The sequence below is a fragment of the Zonotrichia leucophrys genome, chromosome 4, assembly GCF_028769735.1.
Source record: "Zonotrichia leucophrys gambelii isolate GWCS_2022_RI chromosome 4, RI_Zleu_2.0, whole genome shotgun sequence".
Classification (NCBI taxonomy): Eukaryota; Metazoa; Chordata; class Aves; order Passeriformes; family Passerellidae; genus Zonotrichia; species Zonotrichia leucophrys.
The window spans coordinates 40,325,795-40,346,732 of record NC_088173.1 but is presented as its reverse complement, the minus strand read 5'-3'; the positions used below and the strand labels follow the sequence as shown (position 1 = coordinate 40,346,732).

General features: G+C 37.6%; 1 protein-coding gene across 2 annotated transcripts in view; it reads left to right on the top strand.

Moving 5' to 3' along the window:
* LRBA (LPS responsive beige-like anchor protein) overlaps positions 1 to 20,479 on the top strand; it is a 369,174-nt gene extending 348,695 nt beyond the window's left edge. For both annotated transcript variants that reach the window (XM_064711253.1, XM_064711252.1), the window contains exons 55-58: positions 7,141 to 7,242; positions 8,452 to 8,666; positions 15,822 to 15,973; positions 18,942 to 20,479. In XM_064711253.1, the coding sequence (XP_064567323.1) occupies positions 7,141 to 7,242; positions 8,452 to 8,666; positions 15,822 to 15,973; positions 18,942 to 19,032 (560 nt within the window). In that variant the 3' untranslated portion in view covers positions 19,033 to 20,479. The remainder of the gene's footprint in view (positions 1 to 7,140; positions 7,243 to 8,451; positions 8,667 to 15,821; positions 15,974 to 18,941) is intronic.
* Positions 20,480 to 20,938: the final 459 nt, after the last annotated feature.

The window sequence follows — 20,938 nt, the reverse complement described above, 5'->3', positions numbered from 1 at the left end:
GCCTCATTGAACCTCATTGTATGGAGGCCTCCAAGTACTCTGTAAATCACATAGAAGTGATGGTTCTACCTTCCACATATTTAAACTGGAAAAGAGCTGAGGAATAACAGGTGGATGAATTCTGGTATATCTGGAAATCTGCAATGCTGGCACACAAGCCAGATATTTTGTATTTATATAATAATAAAAGTTGTGTCACAGATACCTATGGGGACAAGGTCTTCATTGAGAAGAGCTTCACAGACAGTTTGGAAAGCAGTTAAAAAGCCATAGTGGCTTGGTAGTGATAAGCATGTAAATTTGTGTGCCATAAAGATTTGTTTTGGCTAAAAGTATGTCCTACAGTATTAGGTGTAACATTTCTATCATCCTTGTTCTCAGTTAGCTAAGAGATTGTGTGTCAGACCTTCTCAATCAGGAATTCAAAGAAGCATTGTAGAGCAGGTTTTGAGGCAACCAAGGATGTGTGTATTTTGAGACTGGAAACACAGAAGGAGTTTGGATGCTGCTCTTTTGTCAGTATCCAGCTTCAGGTGTTACTAAAATGGGATGCATGGAATTTCCAGCAGGATAAATATGTTTAGTACTGCTTGATGCAACACAGACCTTTGAGTTCCAGGAAGAACAATGCTCTATTTATGACTTGTAACTAATAGTTGATGTGGTAAAAGGAATTACATTCAGATGGTAAATGAATACAACCTTAATGTGCACCATATACAGAGTTGTGGGATGATGTACTAATGCAACATATTTATTTACCTTGGTTGGTTGCTGAGAAAAATCACCATTCAGTTTAAAGCCCATACCATGTAAGACAGAACAGAGTAGTGCAGAAGATATAATTTATAGTCTAGAATTAGATCACAGCATAAATGTTATAAAAAAACTATTTGATCAATGCAAGAATCCTGACTTTGGTGAGAAATTATTTTTAAGTGTTTCTGGATCAAAATTCTAGTAGTAGCACTCGTACCATGGAGATACTGGAGTTATGGCCTGCTTCATCGAAAAAGTATCTGGTTTAAGGAGTTACTTGTAAAAAGACAGCTAACTTATGTATTCTCTGAACTTGGTGTATGCCACCAGCATTCCCAGTTACATTGGTAAGTAAAGGTGGTAAACATCTCTGTAGTACAATATACTACTGGTGGTAGTATTGGTTTGAAATTACCTTTATAAAAGTAATCTAATAGCTCAAGCACAGACTTTAGAATAAATTTTTTGATGTATTTTAATAGGGGGAAATAAAAACAACATAAAAATGTGCCAAACTAAGGGAAAATATCATGGGAAACCTCTCATCTCAGATTATATTTTGCCCAGGTTATGAAATATTGCATAGGTTTTAACTAGATGTAGTTATCTTGGTTTATCTTACAACAATTTCTCAGTAGTTGCTGTTTCTGACTGAGGTAGTTGTTTGCTTGGGTTTTTTTCCTGTTTAGGTTTGTTGTGTTTTTTTCTTGAACTCACTAGGTAATGGTACTATATACCAAAAGAGAGAAATATGAAGAAAATAATTATTTTTTTTAGTATAAACAAAAAAAGTCCCTTCATAAACCTGTTTTAGAACATTATTAGATAAAAATGACAGTGTTCTAAAACTTCAAAGCTGCCACTTAAGTAACAGTTTATGAAGTCAGGATGGTGCAAATATTAAAATATCAGTGTACTCTGACCCTGACTATTCACCTGCAGATACTTTCCAGGGGCTTCAAAAAGGCCTGGGTTCAGTGGGAGGGGTCCTGCTGAATGACTTCCAGGACTTGCAGCAGATCAATCCCCACTTATGGAGAACCTGTTCCAGAAAGTTTTGTGTTGCACATGGTGTAGGAATTAAGAGACTGGGGATTATTGACTTTTGAAGTCTGAATTGTAATACCCAGTTTATGAAGGCCCGTTAGATCTTCTTTCTTATTCTGTTTGTTTTGGAAGCATAGTTTTTGTGACACAGCATGTATGAAAAATCTCTCATTAATACTGATTAAATGTTGGTCACTTGTTGCACTGAGTGACACTGAGCTAAGTATAGTAAGCCCTCCTGGGTTATATTTACTGAAGCAAATCCTACAAGGTAAATCTAATGTATTTTTTCCTTGTTGAACAAAATATAGCATCTCCTGTGCTTTGTATGTTTAGATTTGCTTCAGGATAGAATGATACATTGTTCAATGTTGTTCCTTTTTCAGAAAATACAGGGTTGAAGTGTTTTTTTATAAAACCAAAAGTTGCATCTTGGCATAAGGTTGTACTTTTTGTGGTAAAATAAGTCTGAACAGATGGGAAGTAGTTTGAAGGAATTAAGAGGAAATGCTGATGGAGTGTCACATGAAGAACCAGACAACAATGAAGTTTCTATATAATATGAAAATATTATATTGTTATATTAAAATTCTTATTTACAAATAAAAGATCATTCAAACTGAAACTTTAGGAATATTTCAATGATTTTGTGTGGTATCACTTGAGCAAGATCTCTCTCATCCATCAGGTAATTTTCTGTGCCAGTGAAATGGGGTTCTAATCATTTGGCCAATTATGTGATCTATAAATAATGTTAATCCACAGACTTTATATAATATTTGACAGTTATCACTTCAATGTAATTAAAGTTTGAAACCTGCTATATAATCAACATAGGACGTTAGCAGCAAATTCGTTTTCTTTATTTACCTATATTTTGCTGAGAGCATTTTTGTCCAGGCATCCTATATTCTGTACATACCTCTGTACTTCCCATGTTTATTTCAAACCTTTTATTGTTTTCCTTATTTTTTAAATCATAAAAAGCAACTCCCAAATTGGCAAAATTAAAAAAATTATTTTAGAAGGTCTTTCTTACATGTATAGTTTGGTTTGGTTGATGTATCATTCTAAGAAGGCACTCAATCACTTTTGCAAGAAATGTGTAAAAAGACAGATTAACTGATGCTTCATTTGATTTGGATTTTGTATTGGCATAAAATTACATAATTAATTTGCCATTTAAAAGTGCTCCACAACCTCTGAAATTAGAGAATAATTTAGAAATGGCCTGACATAATAATTAACTGTCTTCTCAGTATAAAACATAAAAAGGAGCACAGTCAAATATTTTATATTTGTATGTGTTGCATGATATTATCTCACCCATACATAGTAGGAAGAGTATCTTGTATTTAATAGTGAAGATTTTTAGCTTATCTCTCTTTTGGTTTCTTTTTAGGAAGATATTTTTCTTCAAATGAGTTTTTATGTTTAGCTCAGCTTTTACAGCTTAGGGCTGAAAATAAAGAAAGCAGACATTTCAGGAATTTGCTGATGGATTTAAAATGTCATGATCCTGCTTTGTATTGTAACATCACCAAAGCTAAAAAAAAATAGCAGAGAGAGACCCAGTAATACAAACCAATTTCTTATTCTCTCCACTAAGGTTTTTCTTCTTCTGGATGTCATTAAACTGGAAGAAAGTTTTGACTTTGCCGTAATCCCACTGTTCCTTTTTAAACATAGTCTCCAAAAGCCTAACATTTTTTCACTGATATATCACCACAGGCTGACATGATATCACATGCTCTTCTTTTATCTTCTGAAGCTTGAATTTCATGATTTAAAATGTACTTTAGTCACTTAAGTAAGAGTGATATTTTATGTTATTTTCTATGGGAAAACAGCTTTGCAGAAATTATTTATTGGAATGTAGGTGAGTTCTTTTGAAATAATTTGAATGGTTGCTGCAAAGGTAAAGTATTCTGTCCATTACTGGAAAGTAACTTTATGTGTGCCTCCTGTGACTTAAATAAATCATTGATGGCATTTGTAGCAATGTGACTATGGCATTAAGAATGTTACAGAATTCAGCTCCAAGCAGCGATCCAGGGATGGGATAGTCTGAGGATATCACTATATCCTACACTGGAAAAGCACATCTGTAAAACTATTGTGTCCTGGTTATTAGTGCTAGGATTTGAACTATCTTTAATTTCATTTGACTTGTTCATCTTCCTTAAGGATCTCCATAAAGATTCTCTGAGTGTTCTTTTCAGCCCTTACTTAGGGTTTGCATCAGTGGTCGTAAACCTGCTTAGCGGACAAAGACTCTCTTCCCTTTGAAGTCACTTCCCTAGCTTTTCAAAAGGGTCTGTGAGTCTGTTCTCCTAAAACAATTTAGAAAAGTTTGAAGTGGTGCCCCTTAAACCAGCAACAAAATAAAATTTTCTCTTTGCATTATTGAAAACCATGACAATCTTTTGAACCAATAACAGTTTAAAAGCTTTTAAAGAAATCTGTTCTGCTCTATGACCAGCTTTTAAGTTGACCCCATTATTTGGGAAATCAGGCTTGGAAACCCCTAAATAATTGACATTCTTATCAAAGGAGTCAGCCTGACTTTTCACAGGACTCTTCTTTTACAGTATCTATTCAAATCCTGAGTTCTTTAAAGATAATACTTAGTTTTCTTCTTTTTTTTTTTTTTTTGTTCATTTGTGTTGGGTGTATTTTTGCGGGGTTTTTTTGTTTGTTTTGTTTTAGTGTTTCTTTATTTCAAATATAATTTAGGAAACAATTTCATACAATCTATGAACCACTGATCCTTCCACTTGTAGATTCATACTCTGTTATGTTTGAAGTCCGGTCCAAATTCTGAAAAGACTGTGAGTGTTACTTAGGCAATTTTATTTTTTGTGAACTGTGATAAATATATATGCTCAGTTTCTGCTTCTTGATTTAAGAGTCTTATCTCCTACATTTAATGGATGTAGTTGCTGACAGCCTTATGCAGATAAAACCCAAAATAATGTAGTTGCTGTAAGCAAGAAGTTTACTCTCATGATTTTGTGTATCTGCAAGTCCTAATAATTCATTCAGGCGTTGCTTCTCATAAGTACTTCTAACTCCAGCATCTTACATTCATTACCTCCTGCAGTGTTGTGTATTTAAAACTTCTCTGATTTCAAAAGTTGCATTAATGTGAACTGTATAATTAAAATAGTTCCTTGCTGATCTATGTGAGTGTGTGTTAATTCAATTTCTGAAAGCAGAAGAAAGCAATAAAACCAGAATTCTAAAATTTTGCTAATATAGGCAGCTCATTAAAAGAAAACAAACTAACAAGACCTTTAAGCACACAAAGTTGACACATTTTAGGACTTGGTAGTGAGAAGGAGAAAGAATTGGGTCAGCAACATCAAATTGTTACTGGATAGTATGATTGTTGTAGTTGCTGTTACATTTTCCCCTAAAACTGCAGGTTTGTGGCTTGGCTATATAGAGCTCATTTCTGAATCTTCTGAGGTGCCCAGCCCATGTTTGGTGGGGCAAGGTTCAATAGAGCAACTTGCTCTGAAAGGTTTGTGAGCAAAATTCACAGGATCAGCCACCTGAGAAGTACCTAGAGGTCATTAAATCCACCCTTATGCTTCTAATTTGTTGGGAGGTTTTTTTTTTCCTTTGCTCCTGAACTGTCTGCTATACTTCCTGGGCTTGGGTCTGTTTCTTCAAACATTATATGAAACATAAGTGACAGCTTCTAATGACTGTTACTTAAGAGATTAGAATGATTCAGCAAGTTGCTCTAAAGCATGTTCACGTTGAACGTGCTGGCCTGCCTGGGTGTGCACATGCATGCACACACATATGTAGTGTCTGTGACCATATCTAAGAAATAGATTTATTTACTTTTCAAGATTTTGTATTGCTGATACAAATTGTAATAGCAACGGCAGAATAAATCAAATTTTGAAAGGTCAAAATTCTTGATTTGAGATGTTGTCAGAGATTATGACCTTTACTTAAAAACCACTGGAATGTGGCAGCTGCACAGCTGTTTTGGGAGAGTTTTTGGTTTGAGTAAAAATATTTATGCAAGCCCAGATCTTACACCTCTTTTGCAGAGGAGTCTCTCATGGAGGGTCTGAGAAACTATCCCTTTAAATACAGCTCCATGATCTCTAATAACACTCAGTACCAGTATTGCTGGTGCTGCTCTACATGGACAGATTAATGACACTATGCTGGGTTTATCTTTTTAAATTTACAACCCCAAATGTAATTTGATTGATGCTAACTTAGTAACTAATGGAGTCAATTGGTCCCACTATTACTCTGTGTCTTTGTAAAACCATCTCCTCTTTTTCAAGTGAAAAAAGAGGTTGATTTTACCACTGCTTTACTGCTTTGTTGGTGTCTCACATATCGTCATTCATTGTGAAGTGAAATTATTCCCTGCTGCTTAAAAACTCATCTAAACCTTCTGAAAACTACATGACAGCATTGCCCAAGAAACATCCTTTGGAGTTTAAATGCTTTGTGGAATGCTATGAACGAGCTAATTGAATGGTAATACAAAAATAACTTAGTCATTTTTTTTAAATGCCAGCACATTTGAAGAGGGCAGTGAATAACCTATGAGCAAAGATATAAAACTATTTAAAGAGCTTTATAGCATTTGCTTACCCTTTCTCTGCCTTGACCTGGAGAATAATGTTTTTTCCTTTAAATGTGCCAGTTGTACAATTCTTCTTTTTTATTGTATCCATATATGTTTGATTATAAAGAGAAGTACAAAAAACCCACAGTTCCTCTAGTAGGGAGATGTCTAATAGGAGCATTAATGTTGGGTTTGAGTGGGACTTCTTTGCAAATTCATCAGAAATTCATCCTGCCTGTCATCCAAAGAGCTGCCTGCCTATCAAAGAACTAGACTTCATACTGAGGTTTCAGCACTGTTATTAGGTTAAAATAAAATCAGTCACTGGAAGTTTTCCTTCATCTTTGGGCACTTTAGGTGTCTTCTCTTGATAGCTACTCTAGTGATACTTGCATTTACTAATGCCTATTGTAGGAAAGGGTAGTAATTGACTTAAATGTCTCCCCCCAGAGAATATAAATTAGAGGGGGAGAGAGAGGGAGGGGAAAACAACTTTGGTTGGTTTTACTGTACACCTGACTTTCAGTAAATATGCAGGTAGAGTGCTGCTGCTGTACTACACAGGTAGGGGTAGAAGACTCCCAGCATGCAAACAGGAGCACTGATGTGATTTGTAACCAACATAAACATAAAGAGAGCAAGGAAACAGAAGGTTCTTCAGTGATGGAAAGCAGTGATTTTGGGAATAGATTGTAACCAAGATTGCTTTTATTGTTTTTTCACTGAAGGTGATTTTGCAACTCCTCGAGCTGTTCTGACAGGACACGACTATGAGATCACCTGTGCTGCCATTTGTGCTGAGCTTGGTCTGGTCATAAGTGGTTCAAAAGGTAAGGTCACTCTTACCATTTATTTCTGTTTGTGAAGGTATAATCCTAATGCCAAGAGGAATATAGTTTCAGGTGGTAGAATTTATAAACTTTATGGTGATTTTATTTCTAAATTTTTTTTTTAGTTGCTGTGAATTTGAAACCTCTTTTTAAACACGTTGAAACTGAGGATTGTTCAGATGTTTATAAGAAGAGAAAACCACATCAGTTTCCCTCCTGATTGCTATTTCTGTTTGTTTATCCAGTGTGCAATTGCATATAGCATAGTTGGATACCGCCTTTGAGGGCCAGGATGGTGAAGAGTGGCTGTAATGGATAACTTCTCAGAAAGGGGAAGCAAAAATTAATTTTGAGAGAAAGGGAATGTATTGGTCTGTTTGTTTGATGAAGGGTGTGTATAAACTACTGGTAATTCTGTTCAGGCTCTTTCAGCTTGGCTGCAGAACCTCTAATATGTTCCATTTGTATTCTCAAAGACCTGCTTTTAGCAAGCAAATTATAAAGAGTGATGTTGATTCTGTGGATATTCTGTATAATTTTTTTTGCTTGATGATATGATTTTTAAATTAAATTCACAATTATTTTTAAACTGTTAATTTCTTGGAATTAGTATCTTTCTACTTTAGTGTTTCTAAAATAGCTACCCAGAGACACTTCTTCAGAGTTAGGTGTATTCATGGTCTGTACCTGTGGGCCTTTCTGCATTATGCATGTGAACTCCTGTGTCTTATGTGCAAAGCAGGTATTTGTCAGAATGTGTTGAAAAAGCAAATATTTAGTGGGTTGTGTATGGCTTACAATCTTAATATGAGAACATACACTTTAGAATACCTACATATGTAAATTCATTACTCTTACTCTGTGTGTCTGTGTTTTGATAATCTCCTTTCAAGGTTTAGTATGTTTAATTGTTCAAAATTAAATAATCTCAAAATTAACTCTCAAAATTAACTACTACCTGCTTTAAAAGAAAATCCACAGAAGGCGATCAGGTACTTATACTTAATGCAAAGCTTTCAAGGGATAAGCTGTTTATCTTAGTGTCTGGTACCCCTAAAGTCACAGGCAATTCACCTAAACATGGTAACAACCATTATAAAGTAATATAATAGTGATTATTTAAGTAGAAGTCATTACTTGATTTTTGAAAATGATGTCTTTAATTGAGCATATGAATCAGTAACCTGAGATCCTATTCTGTCTCACCAGAAGGACCATGTCTCATACATTCTATGAATGGAGATCTACTGAGGACATTAGAAGGTCCTGAAAGATTACAAGGTCCCGAAAGCTGCCTGAGACCAAAACTCATTCAAGCTTCCAGAGAAGGCCACTGTGTCATATATTATGAAAATGGCCTCTTCTGTGTGTTCAGTGTGAATGGGAGGCTGCAGGCCACGATGGAAACAGATGACAAAATAAGGGTGAGTGTCCTGAAGTGTGTGCTAACTGCCAGCTGCATGGGGAAAAGCTGTCAATGCTGGAGTTGGGTGGACACATGGCCAGACCATGAATATGTGCCACCAGACCATAGCATAGCAGCATTCTGAAAAAAATTAAGGGGACCATGTACTCTTAATAACATTAGGAAGCATATTTTACAGTTTTAGCTGTAAAATAACTCTGTTCATAAAGTAAGGAATACTATGTAGGCATTTCCTTGAGCTGCAGAATACAAATATTACTAATTGCTGACCAAGAGAGGCTGTGCTGCATCTTTGCGTTTCAGTCTGAAGGCAGGAGGTTGGTGACATGCTATTTTGGATGTTAGTTTTCCCTTTCTTTTGGCATTTCTGACTGCATTCCTGCATCCTGGTTCAGCTAGCATGTGTTGTGCTGAGCTCCAGGAAGTTTATAGGGATGTGTCTATGCTTCAAGTCTTTTAGCCCTTTGACATTTGTGAAGTGGGCAGCAGAGTTCCACATCTTTAGCTGCAGGAGACCTGGAGCAAGTCCAGAACTATGCAGGAGACATTTTCAGCCTATGGCTTTATAAAAATTATTCTATAATACAAAATGAAGGTCTCTTGACAGTTCCTGTGTAATAGTACCTATGAAACAGAGCAGAAGCTGCCAACTGTACTAGAGTACCACACCTCCAAGCTGCTTTTTGTAATCCGATGGAAGATCCCAGGAACTCAGCTGCTGGGATTTCCAATGTTCTCTTGAGTTGAAAACTCTAAAAGGTTTTTCCTTTATTTGGATTACACATGTCAGGAAGAAAATCCCTCTCTGCCATCATGTTTGTTTCACAGAATTATTGGCATTCTTTCAGCTGTTGTGCAAAGTTGTGAGCACTTCTTTCCATGCTAAAGATAGAAGAATGTGTTAATGTATTTTAAAGAGCTTTGATCTTCCTTATTTTTACTTAATAGTATGTATGGAGCTGCTTCATTAGCACTGAAGGTTCTGGTACAGTTCAGTATATTTCACTTAAAATCTTTTAAAACTCCTATGATGTACTGTGCTCTGCTAATCCAGTATCCATATGTTATCCATTCAGAAGGTCAGCTATGCTGGTGGTGGAATACACAGAAATAACTCTCTGTGTAGGTCCCTTTTCCATACTGAGAGTGCAGTCTAGTGGGATTAGGGGGCATTTGACTTCTGTGTTTTGTGGCAGCCACAGGTGCAGGTTTGAGGCTGGGGAAGTGAAGTAAAAATGTATATATTTCTGTTCCCAGACATTTTTTTCCAAATTAATGTAGATTTTTGTATCAATTCCCTGAAATTGTACCTTTGGCCGTCCTTGTACAAACACTTCTGAGATTTTCAGCCTGCCCTTCATCCCAGAGTTCTTTCCATAAAGCAAGACCATATCTCAGTGTTTTCTCTTTTTACATTAATAATGTTGATAATCTGTCACTTTCAGTTGTGATTATGTTGTCAGCTAGGCCAGCAAATCTGTAAAATATCTAGAAATCCCTTGTCGGCTAAAACAATTTCTGTAGTGTTTCAGTCAGTACCCACAGCTTTAGGAATGTTGCTGGAAGCAATTGAAGTTCTGCTCTCTGTGGGCCAGAATTATGTTTGTAGAGGGGTTTGGGGTTTATTTTGTTTTGTTTTGTTTTCTTTCCGTCCCAGTGGTGCGAGCTGAGCTTTACGCTTAAACAACCTACAGTGTCTCTGCCAGTGCTCCTGCACTACATCATCGCTGAGTGAGAGTGGCAACTGCATGATTAAAGTGGGGCATTTAAAATGAATAGCACCTACCCATGGGCTGTGCTGACAAACTCTCCTCATTGCCTTTTGCTTGGGGAGGATAGAAAAGGGAAGGAAAAAGGTCATAAGTGTGGAATTTGTAATATAATAGCTTCAGTTTTCCTGTGTCATTATGGGCCAGTATTTCAGGGTGTTATTGGTAAAACAAGCAGTTTTCAGTAGTGATGCTGGAATAAACATTCTTATTTTCTTTCTTGTATTCCTGTGCTAGAAAACTGCCATAAAAAATTCAGAACCTCTGGGGAAATTCAGGGTCTAATCAATGCCTTCCACCTGTTTTTGTTTTAAATACTGTATTGCTCAGTGAAGCTTAGGCATATCGCAGTACATCTACCATGTAGTGTTTAGATATCTTAATGAATACCTTTAACTCTAAATAGTCTGCTTGTTCTGAGAGGTAAAGTTATTTTATCCTAAACAAAGACTGTATGCTGTTTCACCCAGAGGAACCAATTTATTTTCCTTTCCTGAGTCTGTTTTGAAATGTGGAAGTACCCACAAGACTCCTGCTGCTGTAAGCCAGGGCTGTCACAGCGTCAGCTCTGCCTTTTTACAAAGCCTTTCAAAAACCTGAAACGTTAAAAGGGATTTGTGCAAAGTTTTGAGACTTTGCAGGGAAATACAAGTCAGAAATGCAGCTTTTAGAACATTGCTGAAATTGTGCACTTTGGGGATTATTTGAGAGTCTGACTCTCATGTTGTGAGAAAGATTAGTTGCAGGGCTGTTTCAGTTTCATACCTACCAGAATTGCAGATAAACTACACTGGGGAAAAGCAGAACAGTAAAATTGATTCATGTCACCTTCCATACCAGCTGGAGTATTTGGAAGTAAAAGCATCCTTTCGTTTGCTAAATCTTGAAGGGTGTATCATGAAACTGAAATGTTGACAGGGTCACCTTTTTCTTCCATTCATTCCTTCGTCCCTTCATTCATTCCTTCATCCCTTCATATATATATATAGGCAAGTGACTGAGAAATTTATTTATAAAAAATAAAAATTAAATAAATCAACATTTTTTCTTCATGACAAGCCAATGACTTAGTAAAATTCCATAGGTATTAGTAAGGGTTCAAAGCTTGTACTTTATTTAATCAAAAGATCACAAAACCTACTGCATGTTGCAGGTAGTGGAAGAATTAAAGATTAATGGCTTTAATTTGCCTTTTAATATAGCATTTCTTCAGTAAAAGCTTCAAGTATAAAATTCAAGTGAACCATGACCATAAGGTTAATGGATTTTCATCAGCTGAATTTTATAAGTGTAGCAAATAATTATTTGTCACGGTCTTCACTGCAATTTGGAAATACCCTTAGGAGGCTGCTATTGTTATAGAGAAGAAAACTACCCCATATTGATTTTTGCTTCTAATGAATAATCTCTTTAATACTTCTGTGGTTAGTTAGATCTTGTGATCATCCACTCAGTGCATGCTAGTTCTAGATTATTTTCACTCTTACCAGTTTATTTTCTGCCCCTTTCTTACTGTACTCTTCTAAGACAGTCTCTAAATTAGAGTTTTCAAGCTCCTTGTGCCTGTGCTTTCAAGGTGCTTAGCACATTTCTGATAGCAACAATCATAGAAGTAATTAATGGTCGGAACATTTATTTTTGGGGGGAGAGGAAGAAGCTTCAGCTCTGAATACTCAATTTTAATCTTCGTTAGTGTTCCATTTTCCATGCTTAGCTGTGATTGGAAAAACTCTACAAGTTCTGCTTTAATGTGTCTAAATTTACATGTATGTCTTGTCATATTAGTTCAAAACACGGCTGGAATAGGTTTATCATCTTTTCTTTTTTGATCAGTGTTACATTTTGTTTAGAGCATATGTTTGTGTTTCAATTACACTCCTTTAAAGTTATTGTGTGAAATAAAATTCCAGCAATGTGATCCATTCTGACTCTTTGGGAGTTGTTGCAGTAAACACTCAAAATTTATAACATAATATAGGAGCTCTATCTTAATCTAAGTGTCGCACATCGTATAATTCTTACAGGATGTATTTGGCATCTCAGTTATAGAGTGCAGCAATACAAAAAATACAGATGTGCAATATGTCTGACTTCAGTTACTGCTGCTCACAAAGCAGTATCTTACACACACTGTATATTTTGGCTTCTAGGCTTGTCAGCAGTCTGTATAAACACTTCAGTGTTGCATGAACGCAACATCTTTGTGTTTTAGTTTCTCTGAAGTTTTTGTGGTGCATATGCTGTAAATTCTGTGTGTTAAGAAAAGTCCCAAACTGCTTTTCCCTGAGTTATGTAGAAAGTTTTGCATATTTGCAAACCTGTACAAGCAGAGACTGCAAATGCCAAAATAATTACAGATTTCAGTAGAGACATGTTTGCAAAATCCTGTCTTCAGTTCTTTCTACTGTTTCCTAAATTTAAATCTCTGAGCTGGAATTTTGCTTGTAGACTATTATCTTGAGGCAATGTCCTTGCCTTGACAACGTTTTAGTCAAAAAGAATAATTTTGTTTGTGGAGAGTGTGTTTATGGAATTTATAAGCCACTGCTGTGAACATCCCCCATTCTTACATCATTCTCTTGAGAAGTTGGGCTAGCTGAAATTTATCACAAATTAATCCTGATGTGAAGGGTATGTAGCATTCAAAGGCTGCCTGAATTTAGCTGATTCACAAACCGTAGGTTAAATACATTTGTAGATAATGCTTAGTATCTGTATTCTGTACTGAACATCTGTAGGCCATGGATGCAGTTTTTCACGGCAACCAATCCTCCCTCTCAAAGAGGTGCACAAAAGATTCATGGCAAGAAATATGATGGTTGTGATCCTGGGCAAAGAAAGGGAAGAACTGATAAGGAAGCAGAGGAGAAAGAGGAGGAGAATGGAGCACAGGCTGTTTCTGTGCTGACTATTGTGGACAAATCTAAAAGCAGAGAGCAGAGAAGGAAACACAGAAGTCAAGCTGGGGAGCAAAAATCAGAAAGAGAGTGGAGAAGAGGCATCTGAAAACAGGAAAAGAGCATAGGAAAACACTTGGGCTTACTTGGCATTATGATAATAATGGTCCAATATGTAGTTTCAAGGGTCTTGATCTTGCTGGTGACTCATGCTGATGTCATTCCACATGACAGAATCTGTTCAACTTTCTGGTTTTGTTTCTTTGGAAAATGGTGCAGACCTTTCAGTTTTCCTGGACAGTTGGAGGATGAGGCTATAAAATCAGGGCCTGGTATCCTCTACTGCTTACATTTCTTTTCTGCACAACAGCAGGGCAGGAGCCTCCTTTCAGATGAAGCTTTTATCCTCTTCAGGGTTTCTGTAGTAGTAATTACTGAGACCCATATGGAAAAAATGCTCACACGCTGTGAGAAAAGTCAGTCATGGAGTCTTCCAAGGGTTGGTGTTGGGAACCAGCTTCATTCAATGCTTTTTGAGGTGGGCAATGCTGAAAGTTTACCAAGTGATGAAGGCAATGCCTAAGATGAATGGAGAACTCTTTTTCCAGAAACTCCATAATATGAGAATGTGGTGTATTCACTGAAACTGGTAGGATCATCTCCAAACATGGAATAAACCTGTAGTACTTTAATTACCTGTAATTACTTCTGCCAATTTCTTGCCCCCCTCAGAAGGCATCAGCAGGTGTAAGAGCCATAGTGAGGGATGTGGGACTCCAGGCAGTTCTCCAAAATGCAGTTTATTGCATCTGAGATGTTACAGCAGTCCAGGGTTGTGAGTGACAGAGCTGTGCCTCCTGCTGTCAGCTCCAGCTGCAGGCAGGCCTGGACACCATATAATTTTGGTTACAATGCATTATATACTTTTCTTTGCTGAGCATCTTAGTACAGAAGAACCAATCCATACCTTAAATTTTACCTATAGCCTATCATAACTACTCTAATTACCATATTCATATTACTGTTCTCCATTCGCTAAAAGTTAGTACATTACAGTTTAAGCTAGAACAGTTTTCTTGCAGTGGAAAATTCGGAGACCTTTTTTCTACTTGCAACATTGGCAGACTTGTTTGCCTGTGCTTTCTGCTTGGTAAAACCATCTTCTTGTTTGAGGTGGGTTTATCCTTTGCTCTAAGTCATGAAAACCCCTTCTAACTAACATACCCTTTGCCTTCTTAGTTATCCAGTAAGACTGGCTCAGCAATTCTTTTCTGTGTCAAAACTTGCTTCCATCTATATTTCATTCTCAGGTTCTGCATTCAAAAATCTTTCTGCCAAGCATACGTATCTGTGAGACTTTCTTGTCAAACTTTAATCCTTCCCAACAAGCAGGCTCAAATAAGATTAAGAAAATTCATGGGCAGCATTTCCATAGACACTAGAGGAAACAGGAACTTTCTGATATTCCTAATCCAGTGATTTTGGGTGCTGTGGTGCATGGGGGGCAAGGACTGCAGCATCTCCTGGTGTCGTTGTTGGAGATAGACCTTTGGGCTAGATGGGTCATGATCTCTCACCCCATAAATTACCACTTGCTCTAATGAAATTTCAAGTTCAGTTCTCTTAAGAGAACTTTGGCTTATTTACACGGGGAAAATCTTTCTTTTAACAAAGATTTCTCCTGAATCCTGTCCATTTAGTATCTGATAGTATCATCTGGTATAGTCTTCAGGTAAAGAAGGAAAATTATTCTTTTGGGTATTCAGTATGTATCTTGACTTTTTTTCCCAATAGCACGCAAAAGATACTAAAATAGATTGAAGAATCTCGTTTGAAGAAGTCTTGACTCTGAAAACCAATGATATCCCATCTTCATGATCTGGTTCCCAAATAAAGATTTCAAATACAGGTTTGCCATCAGTCCCTATGATGCATACAAAACAGGGTATATGCCATTGAATTTTTCAGAGGCAGTTTCAAAGAACGCAATCTCTGTTAAGAGAGTGGATCATTATTTTATTAATCCAGTGCAGGCATCTAAAAGTGCAGGTCTCAATTAATTTTAGTGATTCATATACCAGTTCAGTTCCTGTCACCATTCAGCTTCTGCTAGGCTGGTATTAAAGACCCTTGGGGGAATGTCAGGGGCTATATTTTAATGCCAGTGCTACTGCATCTTGTAAATCTAGCTAATTAGAAGAGTAAATTTCTTTAGCTGACCTCATATTGGATCTTTGGAACATGGAATAAATCACAGATCAGGTGAGACTTAACTAGTGACATCTAATATGTTGGAGATTTGTGCATTAATTCTCTTGCTGGGTAAAATAACATAACAATAATGTTGCTTTCCAAAAGCTTGTGTTGACATCAAAGTCTCCCTGGACATTCAGCTATCAATATGAAACCTTTTATTGAAAGGAAAAGTGGGGAAGTAAGAGCCACACACACATTTCTCTGACAGATGTCCCTGTGCTTTGCCCCCAGGCCATTCAGCTGAGTCGGGATGGACAGTATCTGCTCACAGGTGGGGACAACGGCGTTGTCATGGTCTGGCAGGTGTGGGACCTCAAGCGGCTCTTTGCTTACCCAGGCTGCGATGCTGGGATCCGATCCATGGCCCTGTCCTATGACCAAAGGTGAGACCAACCCTGGGCTGGACTAGAGTGTTGGGGAGTACATATTTACAATTCAGTTGCATTTCTGTTGTTGTTCTAATTGAGATTTTCTGTGGGTTAGAGATCCTTGAGAATTCTGTGCTGGCAAAAGATTTTATTTTTTTTTAACATGTTATATTTAGGGCAGATAATCTTTTTCAGGATTTCAGCTCTTTGGGTAGTGAAGAGAGATAGATCCAAGAAATCCTTCTTTGGCAGACTTTCAAGATAGGCTGAGTTATTGGTTTGCACCAATGTACAGTGTAGGTCACAAGGAGGTGGAAGGTTACATGTGTGCTTTCATCTCTCTTCTTTCCCTTACAAGACAAATCACATTCCTGATTCCAGGAAGACTTTCGTGTTAAAAATAGAACTGTTGGAATAGGTGCACAAGAAGGTTCCCTCCACACATCCACATATTTGCCAAAGCAGAGTGTCATTCTCAGTTCTAGAACAGTTATTTTATCCACATGCAGCATGACCCTTTTTAAACAATCCTCCTGCTGAAGGTGACCAGTTAAAATTTTTACTGCAGTTTCACATTGCGCTTTCCAATGCAGCTGTACTTGACAATACTTCATAGCTTTTATCACAAAAATATTGTTTGTTTATAAGATGGATGTTTCCCATTTCATCTGGACACCTTTAGCTTTCAGACTAGGATTTTATTTGCTGTGGTGTATTTACTAAGTGGTGTTTCTGTGTACTTGTCAAGCAGATTTGTCTCCTAAATCCCTTATGGTTGTCTACATTATGCAGTAAAGCATGTTGCTGAGGCTCTTAGCCTTCCACTTGCTGAAATCCATACTGAATGTTTTAAAAAAAAAGTCTGTGTTTCTAAAACTTACACAAAATGAACTTTAAAAAATCCAAACCAGTAAAACCTGTGAACTTCAATGAAACACTGAACAGCTTCTTGAGAAGCATAATTAGAGAATATTGACATTTTGGATAAAGTGGTTTTCCATTAAAAAGAAGCCCTTGCTGTTCAATGTATTACATTGTTAAATGTTGAATTTTAGACCTTGTAAATTTTGCATTTAGAGAATCTTTAATTAATGGCATGTTAATGAACTGAAATTTAATATGGACATAGAGAAATTTATCCATGGCCTCAAGTTAAGAAATTGCGCACTGTGGGTTGGTAGACAAGGAAGAGATTTACTCAGAGTATTTTACTGAGTAATTACTGATTAATTACAGGTAATTGCTCAGAGTTATTTAAAAGACATTTTAATGTAATAGAAAAACAATCAAAATTGTACTGTTGACATGAAATAGGTGATCTTACTGAAACGCAATGTTTGCATGATCTCACACTTAATCTTTGTTTTGAAGAAAAGACTTGCAGCCTTTTACTCTGAATTCTTTAATTCTAAGGCTTTATTCCCCCAAAATGCCAGGATTTTATACATCCTTATAGTTCTGATTTTTGTAATACTTTAATGAGACTGTAGAGAAAATGATCCAGAGACTGATTGTGTATTGTGTCAGGGTCATGGCTTTTCAAACACATCCAAATGATCTCCAGTAGCAGGCCAAGGGTAAGGAATTCAGAAAGAGTGTCTCAGTGGGAAAGTCCAGGGATTGCTTTCAGGGATTGCTTCCAAAACAATCAAAGACTTCAGTTTTTGTGATGGTGTTCACAGGGATCTTAGGATGAGGGAAGAGACGAGGATCTGACTCCATGTTTCATAAGGCTTGATTTATTATTTTATGATATATATTATATTAAAACTATACTGAAAGAAGAAAGGATTTCTGTCCGATTTTCGGCTGTTTGAAGGGCCTGGAAAGGCCTGAGGTGGCCTTGGGGCAGCCCGCGTTTCAAAGGACGAGAAGAGGCTTCAGTTCTTCTTTCGGTCTCTGTGTTTATTAATTGTTTATCTAAAAGATTTTCTCTCGGCCCGACAGAGGTCTGCTCAGCAGCCAGCCATGAGCACACTCCCCTCCCCTCCGGGCGGTCACCTATCTTTATACCCAAAGTTGCGTATACAATATTTATCATTTTTCCCCAATACCTTTCACCCTTATTGCCCAGTGCACTTTTAGTAATAACCAATCCCAAAGTGCCACCATCACCACAGAAGATGGAGGAGAAGAAGAAGAAGAAGAAGGACAGGACACGCCCCAATTCCTCCATCTTACTTCTCTAAACCCCCCTGTACAGAAATCCTAAACCCCATGTTTCACTCTCTAATTAACTAATCCCTTCACCATTCACTCCGGTGAAATCCTCCTATCCTTATACAAGTGTCGTCTCCTGTGTAGGATCAAAGTCCAGCCACCAGACACTTCTGGCAACATTCCAGGACTCCCGAGCCCCCCAAGGGTGGTCTCAGTGACTCGGCACCTCAGTCCTGAGGTGCTGAGATCCCACAGATTTCATCAGAAGGCTGGCTAAGAATAGCAAAAGAAAGAATGACAGCAAAAGCTTCTATCTTGGACAGAGAGTCCGAGGCAGCTGACTGTGATTGGCCATTAATTAGAAACACCCAACATGAGCCAATCACAGATGCACCTGTTGCATTCCACAGCAGCAGATAATCTTTGTTTACATTTTGTTCCTGATTTGTTCCTGAGGCTTCTCAGGAGAAAAAATCCTAAAGAAAGGATTTTTCATGAAATGTGTCTGTGGCAAGTTTTAGTATTTCCAACTGAAGGCTTGTGCCCACTCCCAATTCCTTCAAGCAGATGTGCTTAAACTGGGGGAGTTGAAACTGAAATGGACACTCCTCCTGGCCTTCCTTCCCTTTGCTGCTACACCAGGGCTTCAGACCCTCTCCAATACCCCCCCTAAAACCAGCCAAGAGGTAATCCTGGGGAATCCCAAGTGGCCTTGCAGGACAGGAATGCTGGGGAGCAGTTCTGTTGTCCAGCTCTCAGGTGTAGCTTTGGGCTGGCCACATGTGCATTGTGTGTTTCTGACCGGTGAATCTGCTTCCCTCAGGTGTATAATGACTGGAATGGCGTCCGGGAGCATCGTGGTTTTTTACAATGATTTCAATCGCTGGCACCACGAGTACCAAACCAGGTACTGACCATCCCAGAGACCGGGACAAGCACTGACAGGAGCAGCTGTGGCCAGGGGGAGCTGCACACAGCGCTGCCTCCCTCGGGGTCGAGCCACCGCACGGCTCCTTAGAAATACTTCTCTTACATCTGAATGTAACTTCAATTTGCTGGAAGAAGCAACCTATTTTTTAAAGTTAATTGCTATTTTTGTAGACCTTGCTTGACTTTTTTGGGGGAAGGGCAAAGAAGCAGAAAACCAGCTGCTGGGTTCTGTAGTTAAAAAAAATCTATATTTTTAGTCGCAATGAGAAGTCTATTTTGATCCCTGTATGTAAACAAAACCTAAAGTAAACATGGTTAAAACTCACGTTCTAGCTATATTATGAAGAAAAAAATGTTCCATCTGAAGCTTTATCTATAACCTTGAGGAAAATATGATTTTAACATAACAGAAATTAATTATGGTGTTGGGGGAATTTTAATCTGTGCTATCTGTACCACACTTTGTCTCGTACTTTTCCAAATGATTGTACTACATCAGCACTGAAGTTTCTGGGAATCAAGGGGTAATATTTAAATTATGGTTAATGTAATTTTAAACTTTGCAAATCATTTCCATCAATGTTACTCTTCAAGCATGTTTCTAGGCCTAGGCAATTAGTTCTTTTTTAGTTGTATGTTTAGTGCAGTTACGAGAGAAATCAGCAACGGAGTTTGTGTTACATCAAGAGTGAATCCTTTTTAGTTTCTACCTGGCATCTCCTTCAAAGCACACCAAAATGTGGATTGTTCCTCCAAATCAGAAAGGCTTGTTTGAAGGCTTCAAACCAGAAGCCCACAGAGGCAGGTGTTTTTTAGCAGGGGCAAGTTCCAAAGCACATGGCTGCTGCCTGACTGTGAGAGTAGGGAGGCAGCAGGAGCTTGCTGGTGCACAGCCCCTGTACAGCAGCAGAAGCACAACATTTGCTTTTCTTTCTTCGTTTTTTACTTTTTCTTTCTTTTTTGTCAGAATGTGCCCCTGCAATACTGTAGCACGTGTCAGATTCCTTCTCTGCCTATAGCAACGTCTTTCGTATTTTGCTACCACCAAATCCAGTCTGATCCTGCCTAGTCATATTAAATTACCTCTTTCTTTTAGGAAATGAAAAATAATTTATACTAAGGAACAATAAGTTATTTTGGTGTTGCACAAATCTACTTTTCTACAAGATTGCTGTGCAGAACTCTGTGAAAATATTTGTGAAAAGAACTGTTATTGTTTTGTAAGTCTGTATTGCATAAAATCTCCTTTGTATGTTGTGATCTCTGAGTTGAAATTTACATTCCATATCTGTATTGATACATACATTTCTCTAGCTGCCTACTAGAGCAGTTCTTGGTTTTTCTAAGCATTTAACTACTCTCTCTTTCAGTAAAGATTTGGAATGAGAAAATTCAGTTTGAGTGAATAAATTAAATAAAATTACATTTGTAATTGAGACCTTCAGTGGAGTACTGGGTTCTTGTGGATTCAGGATATGTTCCTAACAGAGGAAAGGGGTGCTGTGGCTGGTTTATTTAATGTACTTTTGGTGTGTATGAAATGGTGTTTTCTGTGCTTTCTGCATTTTCATTCTGGGGTGGTTGTGGTGTATCAGTAGTTACATTTTCATGTTTTGTGTAGCACAAGGATGATGGGATTAAGCAAAGGCTGTAGTGGGTCATGTCTGTGGGATGTGCCTGGTTAACTGAGCTCTGTATACTGAATATTTTGTATGCAAAACTTGTATCTCACATTTCCTGAAGTTCAACTACATTCACAGCCTTGTATCAGCAGAGTTTGAGGGGAAATTGGAATGGTCTTGAACTTAAATTTGAGTTTGTGTTAAGCCAGGGGTGGTATTTCCTAGGTGGAGGGAAAACAAACAAGAAAAAGGTGTATTTTGCCAAATG